The sequence below is a fragment of the Pygoscelis adeliae genome, unplaced genomic scaffold, assembly GCF_000699105.1.
Source record: "Pygoscelis adeliae isolate BGI_AS28 unplaced genomic scaffold, ASM69910v1 Scaffold71, whole genome shotgun sequence".
NCBI classification, from domain to species: Eukaryota; Metazoa; Chordata; class Aves; order Sphenisciformes; family Spheniscidae; genus Pygoscelis; species Pygoscelis adeliae.
Window position 1 is genome coordinate 763,276 of NW_008824356.1, and position 18,116 is coordinate 781,391.

Here is an 18,116-nt window from a genome sequence, read left to right on the forward strand (position 1 = left end):
TTTTTGCAAGAGCAAAACAACTGAGTACATTCAATGCAAAATTAAGTTTGAAATTAAAGGTCTTAAAGTGGTCTAAATTTCTTGCCAGTGTATTTCTGTACTTTAACAGTGATTTATTCCACGATCGCATCAAAGTGGATATTGCAACTGTTTCTGAAAGGTGCTGTTGTCAGATGCATCAATTAATCCTTACAATTATAATAGGAAGATCAAAGAAATCCACGATTAACTTTTAGTCTTGCAAAAATAATTTATCTCATTATGGCCAGCGTGAACTATTCTCAAAAGTGAGTTTTTAGAAATAGGAAATTAAATGAATCCTCCAACAGGAAAACAGCAATCAACTTCATAGCTTAAAGCAAGTGGAGAAAAGATGTTGAAGCCATTTAAAAACCAGAAGAAAACTCACTAAACTTTACAGCGTCTGACAATCAACATGTGCTAAAAGCAAATTTGAGCTGAGATAATAGCTATTTGCTCCGATTAAGTGTCACAAAGGCACCACCAAAAAAATTTTTTGTAAGCTATACTAAAACTTTTATTCTTCTCCCTTGTAGAACTTCTACATTCATGTCAGAGAAAGTAAGAAAGCCACAATTACGTTACTTAATACAGTGACATTATGCTAATTTAAGTTATAATGCAGACGTTCCTATTACGAAAATCTAAAGGACCTCTATATCCCTGAGAAAAACATGAAATTAAAAAAAACCAACTAATGGCACCACACGAGACTTGATTAAAAGCTAATATTTATATGGAGATATTTAATAGATGACAAACAGGACCATATCTTACTTTTAGGATATGTAAGTAATCTAGCCTGAAATTATTCCAAACAACTATGTCAATTTTAATTAAATTGTATTTTGATATTGTAGTAATTAAAAGGCTGCACACTACATTTGAAATGTTAATTAGCATAATTCCAGAAAATTTGATGAGTTCATAATTTAAAAAATAAAAATTCCATATAAAATAAAAATGCAATAATCTCATTAATGTAAAGATTACATCCCAACTTCAAAGTTAACAAGTATCCTCATCTTTCACCATACTGATTTGATAAATACAACTTTTGTAGTCCATGCACTTGTAAAATTGCTGTTTTCCTTTTGCTGCAATGACTTATGCTCTAGGTTTTTAAAATTTGCCATTTTTATTGTTGTATAATACAAAAATAAATAATCTCTATGCAAAAATAAATATGCGCTCTTGAGGCATAACATTCTTTATTGCTTAAAATTCATAGCATCCAGAGAGAAGGTTTGTAAAAAGAATTCTGAAGTTTCATATGCAAAATTAGAATTCTGTTAATGAAACCTTTCCAAATTTCCATAATTACATTTTAACAAACTTACTATATAGCATGTCACACTGAAAGCGCAATGATTATACGCGGTTGGGAATAATTTTGCGTTCCCTTAGACAGAATTTTGAGACTCACTTAAAGCTTCAGAATTACCATTAAATTTCAATTTTTGCATTGAACTTTTATTTTTTCTAAAAATTCAAACAAAACAAGTATTAAGCTAATGTGGAGAGGGGTGAGTACAGACCTTCCAAAAACATTCATAGTATATATTTCCCCCTCCCACCCCAACTTTCATCATGCGATACACACTAACAAATTCCATTACTCAACCTTCTATATTCTTGCCAGTCGTGAAGTTACTAGAAGTATATCATGAGATTAATCAGTAATGATTTAGGACAGCAGAACATATAGTATAGTTCAGGACTTAAAGATACTATTCTGAGTCTATACTGTACTGTAATAATTTTAGTTAAACTTAACACTAGTTTCTTATCTCTTAAGTAAAAGAGGGTCCTGCACACGCTTAGAGCTAATGGTTAAAGTTCAGGCAAATTACACCGCAATGTCAGTACTTAGTAGATGTCTATTTGACAAAAAGTTGCAAGAAGCCTCATTTAATCCCAGTTTAGCTCCTCCCCATCCATAATATCCATGCTAGGTATCTTGTTCAAAAACTTGGGATTTATTCAATCTTTTTTAAAAGACTGATCTGAAGAGACACATCTTAAATTCTCAGTCTGACTTCTTCCGTTTTAAGTTCTCTTCACTCCAAATTCATCTGAGCTGTGCCCATTACGTCTTGTACAGAAATAGTAAAGTCTCATCCCCATGTCCACATCATTTGGAAGGAAGAAAGCAGAACTGGCATCCAGGGGCTATGAGGATTTAAGAAATTAACCTCATGGATCTTCTTAAAATTGTATCATATGATAAACAAGTATCTCAACACAGAAATTGTTTATCTTTTAAGGTATTAGCCTTGTTAAAAAGAATGCAAGGATACATTTTCTGACCAAAAAAAAAAAAAAAAAATCTAGCAGTGGTTTCCAGCTGTGTTATAATCCAGAAACACACTATATCACATTTTGTCTTCATGCCCAAAATTGATGGATAAAGTCATTAGCACTTCATTTCTATCCTGAATCATAATATGTTCTGATATTTCACTCAATGGCTTGTTGAAAACATAATAATATTGCAAAGCATTTTATGTCTGCTGATTCATAAATGCATGAACTGTTGCAAAAGATGAAACAATAAAGGAGGGTTGTTTCTGCATCCAGAACAAGTTGTGTATTCTGTACAGAAAATTAAAACCACCTGTGCATTGCCAGTGCATAAGGTCTGTTCCCTTATCCTCTCTCCGACAAACAATTAAGACACTGTAATCTGTTTCCCAATCTCGATGAGAAACTTTCCATTACTTTGTCTTCAAAACACATGCAATTTCATTCTGCTAGCTAGAAGCAAACAACAAATCGCCATTTCAACCTGCTTTTCCTGGGATGGCCACTACAAAGTGCTTTTAATGACTGGGGTGAAAAAATTAAGTATGCATGGAGAAGAGTCAAAACAAAATGAAAGTTAATACACTTTTACTGGCAAGATGTTTACTTAACACAATTCACCAAGGAAGTAAAGTTATGGTCACATGCTATCTGATAAAAAGCATCACAATTAACTAACCACCTTCCACCTGTTTACATCCTTTACTATTTAGTAAGCCAATTCCTGCAAAACAAAATAGCTCCAATCAAATTATATAAACAAATATAACAGTCTCAAAACTTAACTTGGCCTTGAATTGTAAAGAAACTACCTGAACTATCGGATCCTCCTTCAGGGCTGCCACTGGAATACATTGTGGCCAGTTTTCCATCCAAGATAAATCTGAACCATCCATTACTACCATTAGATAGCTCCAGGGCTGCAGCATCACTCCAGATATACAGGCAGTCCCTTCCCCTAATGATTGACCAGTCTCTCCAGTGATATGGTTTACCCTGTTGCAGTTCTTTAGCATCCTCCTGCGGTTCATCCTCCTGTAAGAAAATTGTATTAAAACACAAAAAACCAAAAACCAACCCATTAAAAAACCCCCAAACCAACAAAAAACCAACACACAAGACCCAGACATTTTAAAAAGGCTTGAGGAGAAAAAGAATTACTCAAACCAAAAGTATAGGAACTATACTTCTGTCTGTAAAACGTATCTTTAAAAGTATTCTTTAATAGAGAAAGTTACTTAAGAAGTTTCCTTTCAGATACAGATTTATTTACTCAACAATAACAACAGCCTACTGACTGGGACATCCACCTCTGTTCAAAACTTGTACTGTGAGAAAAGAATCACAAAATGGTTGAGATTGGAAGGGACCTCTGGAGGCCATCCAGTCCAAACCCCTGCTCAGGCAGGGCCACCTAGAGCCAGTTGCCCAGGACCATGTCCAGACAGCTTTTGATATCTAAACACTAAAAAAGCTTAACACTAAATAAATAAACCCACCAAATACACAAAACCAAACCACTCCAAACAACCCAAAACTCACACTAAAAAAGCTTAACTATACATTTAAGGCTTAACTATAAATCTTAACTGAATGGGTAACAGAAGTGGTCTGTTATCCATTCAGTTCATTTGAGTGGTCAGTAATACGACTGTTGGAAATTGCTAAATAACTTCAATATCCACATAAGGTTTTCATTATGTAGAAAATTATTTTCTTTTTTATATTTTTAATAAATTCCGTAACAATGTTTAGAACATCTGCAATATTTGATGCATGTACATTGAAAGAGAGGCACTCTGTTCAGAAAGGACTCATTTCATTTAGCAGTCATTTTCAAAACACCAGACAAAAAACAAGTGTCAATCAACTTGACTACAAGTAAGCATGAATAGGAAAACGGAGCAGATAATAATGTGCTAACAGAAAATGCAGTTACAGAAAAGAACAACAAAAACAATTAAAACAAGTGGTGTACAATAAGCATTAATTTAGTAACCTATCTAACTACCTTCCCCTGGACATTTTCATAACAGTGAAAATTGTACTAGAAGCGTTCGTTTTACAGGAACAAATAAAGCTATCAATTCTGTACTTACTTTCTCAGGTTTTGACTCCTCTTCATTTTCATCATCAGATGACGGCCCCGCCAAAGTTGACACTTTACTAATTACACCAAGTCTAGCCAGTTGGTCTAGAAAAAGATCACCACCTTTATCCACCAAATCCCTTATGATCTGCAAGGCTAGCAAATGGCCATCATCATCATCCTGTAGTACATTGGGATGGAAAGGAAATAATAAAGGAGATGTCTTTACTTAAAAACATCTTTACATGCTGAACTTCACATGTGGTCACAGATGGATGCTATAAACACTTCAGGGATAATTATTAATAAGTAGGTAGAATCAATGAGCCTAACCCCCCTTTTTTGCACTGGTTTCATAAAAGGACAACATTTTCTTTCTTCCTACCTCTTGATCAAGAACAGTAGCTGTTATTTCAACCAGTATCGTGGGCAGATTGTGGCCAGCATCAGAATCACAAACCTCTTTCAGCAGTGCCTCAGAACAAAAATGTATCATTTTTCTAATGAGGGCAAGACTTGCTTTCCTTTAAAAAAGATGATAGAAAAAAAAGATTCTTACAAAGATAAAGCAAGCAGTAATCAAAGCAACAGAAAGGTTCAAGATAAAACTGCTTTTGCACTACATTTTATGCATGCTTTCAAAACAAAAAATTTTTTTAAATTAGTTCCAGTTCTGGTTATTGGAACCAAAATTGGTTATTGTTAATAAGTCCTAGGTTATCTCTAAGAATAATTCACCTACTCATCTTTTTTGATTCTACAGCACTATGAGTCTAACGTATTTTTCTCTCCTCAACCCTCCTCTAGGTAAACCTATTTACATTCTGTCTTTATTCACTCTTAGTAATGGAAATTCACTTCTGCACACTTAAGTCTTCCTCCCAGGTATCCAGTCTTCCATTTCTGTCACGTATTTCCCATATTTTCATGAGATCCTTAGAGTTTTAAAGTCTAAAATTACTATTAGATCATGCAGCTTTCCATATTAAGAACTGTAATTAATTTGGAAGCCAATCACTTCTGTATGGTTAAAGCTGAATTTTTATTGACTGACTTTTAAAAACATGATTTACCTGATTCATAAAGAAAACTTTAAAATACAGAGAGCTAACTACTTCTTTCCACAACCTGCAACAACAGTTAATCATGCACAGATTGTTAACATAGCTTCTTATTTCCTTCATTTAAAATGACCTAGTTTAAGCTTCCTGTCATCACCTCATGTAGAGTCTCTCTCCACTAGTCCCTTTTTATCTTGTATTTTCACCCCTCAAAGTACCTATAAACACTGGGAACACAAATAAAAGATTAAGCAAATGTTATATTTGAGTGTAAAAGGCTGAGAGGTTATGGTCAGTCGCAATTTATCACAACCATTATGCTACCCATAGTATTCCTTTTTAAGTATTAAATTAGATCACATTCTTTTAATTCTCTCAGTAAGATGCATCTTTTCCAGTTGATTAACATTTAAGCTATTAAGAAGCCTTCTAAAACCTTCTAAAACAGCTTTTTCCAGTCCTTCCGATTTTCCAGTGAATATATCTTAATACCACTTCAGTAGTTTTCCTCTCCTAAATTAGTGCTTTCATTATAGTGGCTACAACAGCTGTAACCAAATACACAGTATACTACATGAACATAGTATTCTTTCATCATGCTACTATAGTCAAGGGTATGCTTCTCTCTCTCTCACTTCTGACTAACTAACCATATTTTTTCCAAGACACCACTTCCCCAGAATGGAAAAAATGTTACTTAAAAATATTTCTGTTTGAATAGAAGCGGTGGTTTGAAAAGTGTTGCAAGTCTAATTTTTATTTAGTATTTTATGTGTCACTTGCATTACTTAAACTTTTAGATGTTATAATTTTTACTGAAAAAAAATTCCACCTTGGCTTTTTTAACAGAGTGTATTAAAGAATTCAAAATATGCAGAGAAATTGTCTATTACCTTATTGACGGCAACATAGTTTGTTGAAATGTTTGTGCAAACACGGGCAATAATCTTTTCAAGTATATGGGTGCCATTTCTGGATCTCCTTTGGGTTCATTACATTCTTCCTCATCCTTGTTTGCATCTTTCTTTTTCTTCTCATCTCCTTTGTTAACAGGACACATCCAGTCCCCTAGAAAATATTTTTTTTCCCCAAAACGTTCCATGGCAAAAAACAACCAACCAAACAAAAAACCCCTCCAAATAAATGTGAGAGTTTTCTTTACTAACATCTAAGTACCTGAACAGGAATGTGCATTCCTAAAAAATATAAAATTTACATGTGCAAGACTTCTTCAAAAAAACCTGTTTGATAACAAGTACCACCAAAGCCCACTCATAGGAGAAGCTCAAAAGTCTTAAAGTGAACTAAATATGAACACACAACCACCTGTGGCTCCAGCGCTACAAAAGCCTCACGAACAGGTGAAGTGCAGTTCCCATGTAGAAAGAAAGGATACCAGAGAAGCTACCAAGGCTGACATCCTCTGAACCCACAGCAAAATCCCAGTCTAGCCCCATTCCACAGCTGAAGAGCAGGACCGACCACCGGTGCTGCTCGTGCCCAGTCAGCAGTTTCTTCGGTAATCCCCATCCCTTAAGAACATCTAAAATATTACGGTTTTTATATGTACCTTGAAGGTTAAGGAAGGTTGGTCACAAAACACTTTTTTTAAATGAATCTTAATAGAGTAAAATTCCAGAATTGAATTACTTAACATATATAAGCATTTCTACTAGCAAGGGCATGGAATTAAAAACTGCACTCACCTGGAGACTGAAGAATAGCTACTACTTCACTGTGCCCCCTTTCGCGAGCTTTGTCTAAAGGAGTTTTCCCATCTTCATCTCTCAAATCAGGGTTTGCACCATGTCGTAAGAGAGTCTGAGAATATAAATATGAAAAAAACATTAAGATTCCTTCTTCCGAAGCAGCAAACGTTTTTCACACATCTTTCCTATGCTTTTGTCTTGCTTATAAGCAAAGTTAGAACATTACATGCTTTTCATATCTGTAGAGCTAATATAAAACTACTTGTACTCATATTACTGCCCTATCATAACAAAAAATTTGTGTTTTGATATACACTGTAAAGAACATGTAAATATTTGACAGTGCACGTGTTAAACATTGTCAAAGACATTTTATACAGAACAAGGCAGAAAGTCAGTATGTAAGGCTTTCTAACAGTGTCAGTTTAAATCATACCTTTGCTACCTGAGGTCTTCCAAAACATGCTGCATAATGTAATGAGGATGACCTCTGACCTCTGTTAACATCAGCACCCCTTTCACAGAGAAATTCTACCTGTTAAAAGAGAAAAAGGAAACTAGGCTTTGTTATCTTTCTTTACATAAATAACCTAAGTTTTAAGATTCTATAAAACTAATTTACCATTTCCTGAGTTCCAAAAGCTGAGGCCCAGTTTAAAAGAGTTTGTCCTACATCATCCATAAAATTTACTTCAAAAGCTGAAAGATACAATTAAAGAAAGTAATTAAAAGTTCCCAGAATTACAAATTAAACTTCATCAGTGTTCTTTAAATAAATGGTAGGTCTTAAAAAAAAGTAAGCATCCTCAATAATACTAGGGAAGCATTTATGCCCTTAATTGCAATTAAAAAATTTAGCATAGGAATTATTCCTAACAAGACCTGTTGTGTATTTAACAAAATAAGTGAACTTGTGTACAAAGAATTTCAAGGTACTACCTAAGTACTTGTTATGACACCACAGATTATAAAAATAAAAAGATACTTTATTTATCTCATTCTCTTTCAGAGTATTTTTGCTTACCTCCTGTGTCAATAGCATCTATTAGTGCATCAGTATCCTTACTGCGGATGCAATCTATCAGCTGCCGATGAGAACGTTCCCCAGAACTATCCAGTCTTCGCAATCCTGGGATTCTGCCTGTAGATCCAGCACTGGATTTTGGCAGGGCTTTTCTCCCTTCGAACAGTAGCACCAAAAGAAGATCTACTAACCGCATGGTATCCAGTACACATCTCTCATCACCCTGCAACGCACTTTCTATAGAATCTGGAAGTTCAGATCTTAGGAGATCCTGGAAATAATTAAAAGTCTGAACAATAAAAAATATACAGGGCTTTAGAAAATACTATCAGAACTGGGTTTCATTTCCATATGAAATGTTTCCCTTTTTCCCCTCTTTATTAAATAACCTATGAGTATGTGTGTGTATATATATATAAAAAAATAAAATCTGTAAGTCTATATATAAAATAGCAACACAAATCTTGCATATACTAAGGTACATGAAGGGAAAAACCCTATGAGAACAAAAAGCTGTAGCGTAAAAGGATTTCTTACATGTGTTACTACTGGAGAGCCTCTACACAGGGTTGACAACAGGCTTACAATAGTTGACACCTGATTACTTAATTTAGAATCCGCAGCTGTAGATGGTGCTCCAGTGCTACTCCGTCCAGGTTTGCAAGCTGAAGACGGTCCTAATGCTGTCCCACCAGCAGCTGCCATGCGAGATAACAACTCCTCAGTTAATCCATGCTTAGCTAATGGAGCTGGGTCAACTCCACGCCGTGTGAATCTGTCAGCTAATGAAGCAAAGCATCTCAGAGCTCCATCTGAAACCTAAGAAAGAAGTGCAAGAGAAAAGATGAAAAATCTGTCACTTAAGATGAGAAAATGCTGAGGGGATGTTCACAAGAATACAGGACACAGAAGAAGCTGATTTCCCCAGGTTCCCTTCAAAGTCAATGAATGGAGGAGACAGGCTTTTTAAGCCAGAAACTCGGAGTCTGAACCCAACAGTGCTTTGAACTGCTCACTGAAAGGCTGTACTGTTGTTAGCGTTTTCCCCCCCTTTCTCGCTACTGATGATATACAGAAGTCAAGGAAACTATTTTTCTTTGTACTCTGAGCATCTTCTTACATGATGCTCCTCACATGAGCAAAACCCCAAACCAATCTAGAAAAACACGTTTAATCATCAAATTGCCAAATTAATAGATATTGGAAGCACAATTTAAAAACAGTTTTTAGTTATAGATATTGGTCTTACAGGAAACACAACTATTTATAATCCCCACTAGCAATTGTCCATTCTGACAATACAGTTTGGAAAAAAACAAAAATCAATCCACAGCTTGGTATTGAAATATGGCATGCTTAACCTTCCAGTTGTTCTGAAGTCAGAAACTGTTAAAGCAGCTTTCCAATAATAAAACTTTAAAAAAAAAACAAACACAAAAGAAACCAAAACACCAAGAAAATGCACTATGAGGTTTTACTGCCTTTCACACATTTACTGAATTTTGTCCTCAAAGGACAAAGATAATTTAAAAATTTCTTTGTAGTTTTATCTTCTATATTTATAGAATATAATGTATTCTAATATGTTATAATTTGATATTTATAATTAATATTATGCTAATATTACAATATGTTATATTAATTTGGTGCTTTCTATTAAAAGAAATGCTATCAAAGAAGCCATTAGCTGAGGCACTGAGATCTCCCAAAGTATTAAACTGACAGTGAAGTTTGACAGTTAAAACTTGTATTTAAAGGTCTACATACTTCTCATAAGTAAAAGAAATTTTTCAGTTGGACCAAGCCTAAAAATAGGACAAACTGGGAAAAACAGATTTTACTCTTAGATAACCCAGCTTGCCCACCGAGTACCTGACCCAGGGATATGCAGCAAGTATTTTTGTGACAATAAAATACAAACTCCCAAATTTAGGTTTGTCACTAAAGGAAAAAAAAAACCTGACACTGTGGAAACAAGGCTTACTGATGATCCTCTTAACAATCCGGCAAAAATACTGCTGGCCAACTGCCCAGGAAAGGATCCAACTTCTTTTCATCTTGGTGTTTCAAAAGAAAGGGAGGTTTTGCCTTTAACATCTCTCTCATCTATACACTAAAAATGCCTCCATCTTTCAGATCAGGAGGTTTGCATAGGCGTATCAAGATGACCTGCTTCTGGTATACCTTCGTAGATGTGCAGTAGCAAACCAGACTGGTATCGTAAAATAGTTTAAAAAAAAAAAAAACCACAAAAAACAAACCCACAAAACAAAAAACCAACAATACCTATTCTTTACCAAACTCTAAATTACTACAGTTCTTACTCCCTAAAATGTCATCGATTTCTAGCGCAGCCCATTTTCAAAATGATTGTCAGCTATCACATACCAAGGGCTTAAATACAGTTACTCATCAACACACAGAACAAAATCAGAGTATTAGCCAGACTTCATGAAGTTAAAATCTTAAATCTCCATTAAGTTTGCAAGCACTTGAAAAAACAAAGTTTCCTCTGAATAAATGCAAAGCATGTTAAACTGGCATGGTCCCTGCGTGCCAAGCATTCTGATTTATCAGTACTCTTGCAAGGGATTTTTTCTTTAACTTGTGATGGTCACTACTCGTGTCCTCTGGCATTTTGCTCCAGTTCTTTGACAGCATGATAGATAAACAATTCTGCCAATCTTTATGTAATCTGTATGTACTTTATGGATTTTTACCAGAACAGCTCTGCCAGAAATACACACGAAAGGTTCAGCTTATTTAACACACCACATTAGTGGCATCAGTTTACAAAGCAAGAGAGTACTGTGGAAGGTATTTACATTTCTTCTCACAAACTGCAAGTTTAGTAGAAAGGTTAAAAAAACCAAACGAATAGATAAGCTGTTCTTGGGGCCACATTCATCTGGTCTGAACTCTTCCCTCAAGTGACGTTACTAACTGACAGCCCACACAAAACGTGACCGAATCCAATAGTGTAAAAGGAGGGGGAGGAACAACAAACTTTACAAAGGAAGTTACTGGGCAAATCCATAATACACATCAATATTCATCGTAAATCCTGAGGCTTGTTTCACACAAAACATGTTTCTCAAGGATACCGGTACAGATTTACTTATTATTATCTGGGTTACTCCAATCTGAAGCACACTTATCTTAAAGCTTAACTGCTAAAACATTAAGTTAATTTGAACTCTCATTCAGATCTCCAACAGCCCCAGCAATTGCTTTCTTTCAAACACATTATACATGGGGAAACAGTTAAAATACTACAGACTTATGGTCTGAATTTCAGGATTAGCTTGCCTGAGATGATCAGTGCATTAATAAAGTTACGTAATGTCTAAAAAAAAAAAAATATGGTAGCTTGTTCTGAAATGGCTAGTGTGACAGTCCCCTGCCAACTGGGTCTTTCAAAAAGATCTAAAAAATATATAAAAAAGTTTAGCTCACAGGCAAAAAGATTTAGTCTCCCAAATATGATGTGCTTAATAAAACAGACTGGGCGGGTGGGGGTTGTAGAGAAAGGAATGAAGACAGAGGTGGGGGCGAAATGGGGACTGCGAATTGTATGGACAAGAAGCCTGGCCATGGCCAGGATGCAGCAAGAATTTGGCTAAATAGCTATTGCAAAGCATTAGTATGACATACACAAAAGGATTCTACTAGTAGGAAGATAATTCCTCTAGGATTCATTTTCTAGATTTTACAGGGACTACTTCATCTCAAGTTAATAAAACTGCGATAAAGAAGTGGTGCTGCATCTACAGTAGTACCATTTAAGTTGGCTTCCAATGTAATATTTTAGCATTGATTGTGGATGTTTTTATTGCTTCTCTTAGCTTGGCGAAAGAAAAACAAGTCAAATTGACTTCTGTCTCTTATTTATGCTCAATTTAATAGTGACTGAGGTGGAGACATAGAACAATAATTACTTCAGAAAGTATTTCAAAATGCACTGAAAAAAGTAACAGGATATTTTTCAATAAAGTGTTCAGAGGTTAAGTAAGATCATATTCACACAATAGTGCTTAGAGTCAAATGCTAAGCAGTATTTTTATCCTCTTGTCATCACAACTGTAAAGGAAACTATCATATCCAAATAAAACAACTACTATGTAAACACATAGTTGTGGAGGCTATATAAAAATACATAGCCATTCATTTATTAAACATAATGGAAATTAAATTCATAGCATATTGAGCCAGCTATTACATTACCTGATGGTCTTCATGTTTTAATAAACTAGACAGTGATTCCACACAGATCTCTAATGAAGAATCCTGAGGCTCCATTTTGCCACAGAGTCTGGATACTACAGCCATAGCTGAATGCAAAGTATCTTTATGAACAAGGTGTCCACTGTCACGAATGAATGTCAGAACACAATTCAACCCTCCAGCTTCAAACACCGCTCCTGACTCACGGGTACAGATTAATTCTAACACCTATGACAAAATGAAATTTAATTAGAACAAAGAACACATTAGTAGTCAGTTGTTTGTTTATATCCATCTACAGAACTGGTTAACAAAATGAAATAACAGAACAAAAACACCCCTCTCTTCCTCAACACCCAGAAGGGGCCAAAGCCTCCAGTGCTCTAGTAGTTAGTGTTTGCTTCAAAATACAGGAGCGAATACAAAAATACCCCCCAATAAAAAGTGTTCATGAGAGACAGCTAGATAATAGTTATCTTTTCATGAGAGAATTAAACCTTTGGATAACACACAACTGAGAGCTCTGAAAATTCCAAGAGTACTGTTACTCCAGTACTTCAGTGATGTACTTTTGAGTAGACTAGACCTAGTAAAGAGAAAACACATGCATAAAGTCTGATGCCATGGTAATCAAGGACTCAAACTATATGCTATCACATGGCCATGAGTTATGCTTTAAACAAAAGATTTTAAGGGTCTTGTAAATTTTTCTGAAAAACTTCACAAGGGTGCAGAGGAGCTGTGTCTAGTGCTACTGAAGAGACAGCAAACAATTTTTTTACAGCAGGTAATTTATCTATATCTGGAGCAATTCTTCATTCCCTTTTAGCATAAAATTAGCTCTTAGCATTCTAGTCGTGTAAGATAAACACGAAAACTTTCTTCTGATATTTTTTGTTTCTTTTTCTACACTTTTTTTTAAAGGAATCTCAGCTTTGAAGAGCACCAGACTGACAGTAAAGATAAGCAGCATCACCGGCACAGATACTTTTATCATACTCTATGTTTTTGCTTCACATTTTAATAAAATAAATAGAATTAGAATATGAGGAAGCTCTTCAGAAACAGCAAATTTTCCAGCTCCTTCTTAAAAACAGAAGGTTCTTTAGTACACATACCTTCACACACTGCTCAGCCAAATCTCTGCTCGTTCTGTTGTTAAGTTCAACAACTACTAAACGATTACAAAGTGCCTTGATAGCTCCATCCACTCCCACAATCCTACGGGTGCATTCAGCTGATACATCCAGATAGTACGTTATTGCACGAGCTGTTACTTCTAGTACATTGTCTGGAGCACTTTCATCAAGAAAAATTTTGCACAGTGCTGGTAAAAAGGTTCGAGGAGGGCATCTGCAGATAAAAACACAACAACACATTACTAAGTTGTGCAAGTTTCTCTACATTAAGCAATTTCATACACTTTCACATTAACAGATTAATGCTCTTCATGCTGACATGATTTGCTCCATTAGTTTATAGTTGGTTCAGAGCATTCATCTAGAACACTAGGATGCGGGCATCTCACACACACCCCAAAATTCAAATCAGTAATCTGAAAAGATGCTGTATGAGGGGAGGAACCCAGCAGAGAAAAAAATTCTTGAAATTTTACAATCATACAGGGAAAAATTTCTCCTCTTGGGAAATTATTTTAGGAATTAACCTCACATCACCAAACAGAATGCATTTTTTCTTAACAGAGCTTCAAGGTTCATGATGATAAATAGCTACTTAACCATGAAATATTATGTTCGATATAAAAACTAAAGATTTTGGGTTTGCTACACAATTTAATTCTCTGAGTGGTCCTTCTTCCCTATGTTATAAACATTCTCACTTGTCTTTTTATCCTATTTCAGCTTCCTCTCCCCCCCGCCCCTTATTCTTTTTCCCTAACCACACTGAGAACATATTTAATTCATTTAGCTTGCTTCTATTGCATTTTGTCTTCATATCCATGCCTCATTAGCCTCTAGCTCTCCTCTTTATTGCTAGCCTCATTTCCATATGCAAAGACAGTCAAGAACATCCCCACAACTTCAAAACAAAATAAGCAAGCTGTAACAGTCCTTCTTCTATCTCTCTGACAATAGGATACAAACCAAAATGGATGGTCATCATAATGCTTTTCACTATTATGGCAGCTGTGGTTAAGACTGATTTGGATCAAAAGTTCTAAGACACAGAGCTATACTTTAAGACAATTTGTCTTCCAATAGCATACTTACTTAGCAGTAAATAACATAATGATTGTTCACTGCAGTGGTAGAAGACTTCCAAGGCATGGTGGGGAATTAAGTGAAAAGGATATATGCTGTGACAGTAGTCGAAATAACTGGATACCTCATCCCTAGGTGTAGGAGATAGACTAAATCTACAGGAGGCAAATACTGCAACTCTTTTTAAAAACTACGGTTTTGGTCTGCAAAAGGCCTAAAGCCTTTCTAAATCCAAAAGTGAAAGAACAAAAATAGCAGCATGCTTTTTGGTCTGGAAGACAGGTGAAGTACTCATTGATGAATCATCCTGAAGACTAACCCAGAGGTCATTCAGTATCCCACCTGATATGCACAGTGATTCATACAAAGGCACCAAACCTGAGACAGCAAAATGCTAATAGTTTCTTTGAAGATCTGACCATGCTTTATGAAGTAATTAAATAATACTGCCTGACAAATAAATACATTACTCAATGATCCTTAATGACATAAATTAATAAGCGAAGCTTCAATAAAGCTAAATCACATATTTAATACTTCTATTAGCCTATCCAGCTTATACTGTCTGTTGTTCTTAAGAAATTTGCTATTTAATTCCACATCTTTTTTAAGAAGAGTTTACACAGTAACTTCGCATTTTAAAGACATTATCCACTGGAAAAAAAAAGTCTGAAATTTGTACTTGTTATTAGATGACTACCACACAATGACAAGAAGCATTTTAGTACATAAAATTTAAAGCAGACAGCGCTATGTGTTCCAGTGTTTCGGTGTTGGATCTTTTACACTGCACTTAAAGGGGGCTTATAAGAAAGATGGGGACAAACTTTTTAGCAGGGCCTGTTGCGACAGGACAAGGGGGAATGGCTTTAAACTAGAAGAGGGGTAAATATAGACTAGATAGAAGGAAGCAATTGTTTACGCTGAGGGTGGTGCAACCCTGGCAGAGGTTGCCCAGAGAGGTGGTGGATGCCCCATCCCTGGAAACATTCCAGGTCAGGTTGGACGGGGCTCTGAGCAACCTGATCTAGTTGAAGATGTCCCTGCCCACGGCAGGGGGGTTGGACTAGATGGCCTTTAGAGGTCCCTTCCAACCCAAACTATTCTATGATTCTATGATTTTATGCAACACCAGACAGATCATTAAAACATTGCTATGAACAGTGTTCTTCAAATGTTATATTGCAAGAAAAATATTTACCAAAAAACACAAATCTTAAAAAAAAAAAAACAAAACAAAACAAAACCACACACATATAACCAAGTGGAACGTAAGGAGCTCCATTACCTCCACTGTAATACTAGCAAGTAGTAGCAAACCATTTTTCTTAGATTTCCAAAGACAGCAGCAGAATAAAACCTCTAGATTTTTGCAGGAGTTAGAAGCAATACTTAGCAAATCTAACATTTTTCCTATGATTTAACAGTTTATAAAAAGACACAGCACAAATGGAACTTGGATGTATTTTTTGAAAATGGAAATTTAAAAATTTGGAAGAAATCCGTTCCTGTCCTTAAAACACCTGTCCGCAAGAGCCAACTACCCAGCAGATACAGCAAAAATACAAAGTTACTATGAGCCTATAATTTATATTGAATTCTTTGCCAGCACACAAATGCCAGTGCACTGTATCAGCAACACTCTTCTTATAAGAACACAGCTCACTGGCAAAATCTTAAGGGTTTGGGTTTTTTTAAAATGACTTTTTGCCAGAGCCTCTAGCTACATTAGTCAGAGACCATACTTTTTCAATTAAGAGGCAAATAACAACCTCCACTTGCTGTCAGGACATTTGTTTTCTGACTTAGAGGAATGATTTCCAGCCCTCCAGTAAGGAAACCAAGTTGTATCATAAGGTTTCAGGAAGAAACTGTAGGTTTGTCATACACTTAACCTGTGGGAATTACTTGGTTCTCAAAATAAAAAGCTACCCAGACTTCAACTAATTTTGTAGACTATGGTAATATATGTTGAATTCCTATAAAAGCAGCAATAATAAGACCTTCACTTGTTCTGGGGGAAAAAAAAAAAATCCTTTCTGAAAATAGCAACTGATCTAATTTTAACAAGAGCTTTCACAGAAAATTCTTTCAAACTACTTCAACCTCTGAGGTCTATGTACTTGATGCTTGTTTCTTTTAACAGTTCGGGTTTGGTTTTTTGTTTTGGTTTTGTTGGGTTTTTTTAGTTTTGTTGGATATTGCTAGTGAACAGGAAGTTGAGAGCTAGACTACACCATGTAGAAGGGGCAGCAGAAACGTTTTATAAGGATTTATTAAGGACAATAATGAAGACTGAAGAGAAAAAAGGCGGGGGGGAAGCAATACTGAAGCTTTAAGTGCTAAGAAATCAGTTCTTTTTCCTCTTTTTCCTGCAGCAAATCAAGAATCAACACACACAAAAATCACAGGCTTGAAAGTAAAACAGAACAAAACACACTGGCATTGTGGCATGAAATTTTATGCACTATCCACTCCAGTACACACTAATTCACTGCAAACTAAACATTTGTGATGCATATTATCTTTAATATTTTTTCTTTTTAAAAGTTAATTCATCGTATTTCAATGCAGAACTCATTACATAAACAGTTGCCTGTTACCTAATAATGCAAAAAGAGCATTCTAATTGAATGCTCTGGACCAACTATAAACTAATCTAACAAATCATGTAACCAATGTGTAACAGAAAAATGCATAGTAAAAAAGGTGAAAACCAAGATGGTTTATGAAGAAGCATCAGTCATATAATGATGTATACAAAGATAACATAAAGCTTGATCGTTATTACAGATCATACAAATTTAGAAGTAACAGAAGTGTAAACTTCATTTTTCTCAGACACTGTTACCAGGAACATGGGGTGGGGGGGTGGAAATCAAACCAGAATTTTTGTCTTAGTCTCTAAAACAGCAAGTGAGAGTTTCTTATTATTATTTTAGCACACAATATGTACAGCTGTGGTGTCATCTTCTTCCCCCTCATGTCTCCCTCAACTCAAACAATTTCGTTCAAGTTCTACACAGTACAATAATACAAATTAAGTTATTACCCCTAATGTCATACCAGGCAATAAAATGCATGCAGAAGTCTGAAGTATTTCTGAGGAAAGCGAAACAGACAGACCTGGATTCTATCAGCCCTGAGTCTCTGCCAGTGAGACTGTCAAAAAGTATTTTTATTATTGTTTTATGAATATTGCCTTAACAATCTATTATATACGGCTACTACTTTTTCAGGGAGGTCACAGCTGGCAAGAGATCCAACTTGTTTTTTCAAGCCCCAAAGGACGATAACAACACTGACATTGACTTTGAAAATAAAGTCATCAGTTGTATTCTCAGATACAAAGGACACATTTGGCCAATGCAGTCCACCATGCACAATCTGCCTAGATAGGACCTCTATGCTATGTTGTCCACTGCTCTGTAATATTATTTCAGGCCAATGCATCACTATACT

General features: G+C 35.5%; 1 protein-coding gene across 12 annotated transcripts in view; it reads right to left on the reverse strand.

The window, feature by feature from the left end:
- The window catches only part of HECTD1 (HECT domain containing E3 ubiquitin protein ligase 1), a 63,084-nt gene that overhangs the window by 31,804 nt on the left and 13,164 nt on the right, over positions 1 to 18,116 (reverse strand). For 5 of the 12 annotated variants that reach the window (XM_009319347.1, XM_009319353.1, XM_009319356.1 and 2 more), the window contains exons 2-13: positions 13,551 to 13,785; positions 12,433 to 12,660; positions 8,746 to 9,027; positions 8,209 to 8,497; positions 7,807 to 7,883; positions 7,621 to 7,719; positions 7,182 to 7,296; positions 6,369 to 6,543; positions 4,800 to 4,938; positions 4,425 to 4,595; positions 3,138 to 3,360; positions 3,005 to 3,049 (exon numbers count right to left, since the gene is read on the reverse strand). In XM_009319347.1, coding sequence (XP_009317622.1) covers positions 3,005 to 3,049; positions 3,138 to 3,360; positions 4,425 to 4,595; positions 4,800 to 4,938; positions 6,369 to 6,543; positions 7,182 to 7,296; positions 7,621 to 7,719; positions 7,807 to 7,883; positions 8,209 to 8,497; positions 8,746 to 9,027; positions 12,433 to 12,660; positions 13,551 to 13,785 — 2,078 coding nt within the window. The remainder of the gene's footprint in view (positions 1 to 3,004; positions 3,050 to 3,137; positions 3,361 to 4,424; positions 4,596 to 4,799; positions 4,939 to 6,368; positions 6,544 to 7,181; positions 7,297 to 7,620; positions 7,720 to 7,806; positions 7,884 to 8,208; positions 8,498 to 8,745; positions 9,028 to 12,432; positions 12,661 to 13,550; positions 13,786 to 18,116) is intronic. The other 7 variants (XM_009319355.1, XM_009319350.1, XM_009319349.1 and 4 more) reach the window with 4 other exon arrangements.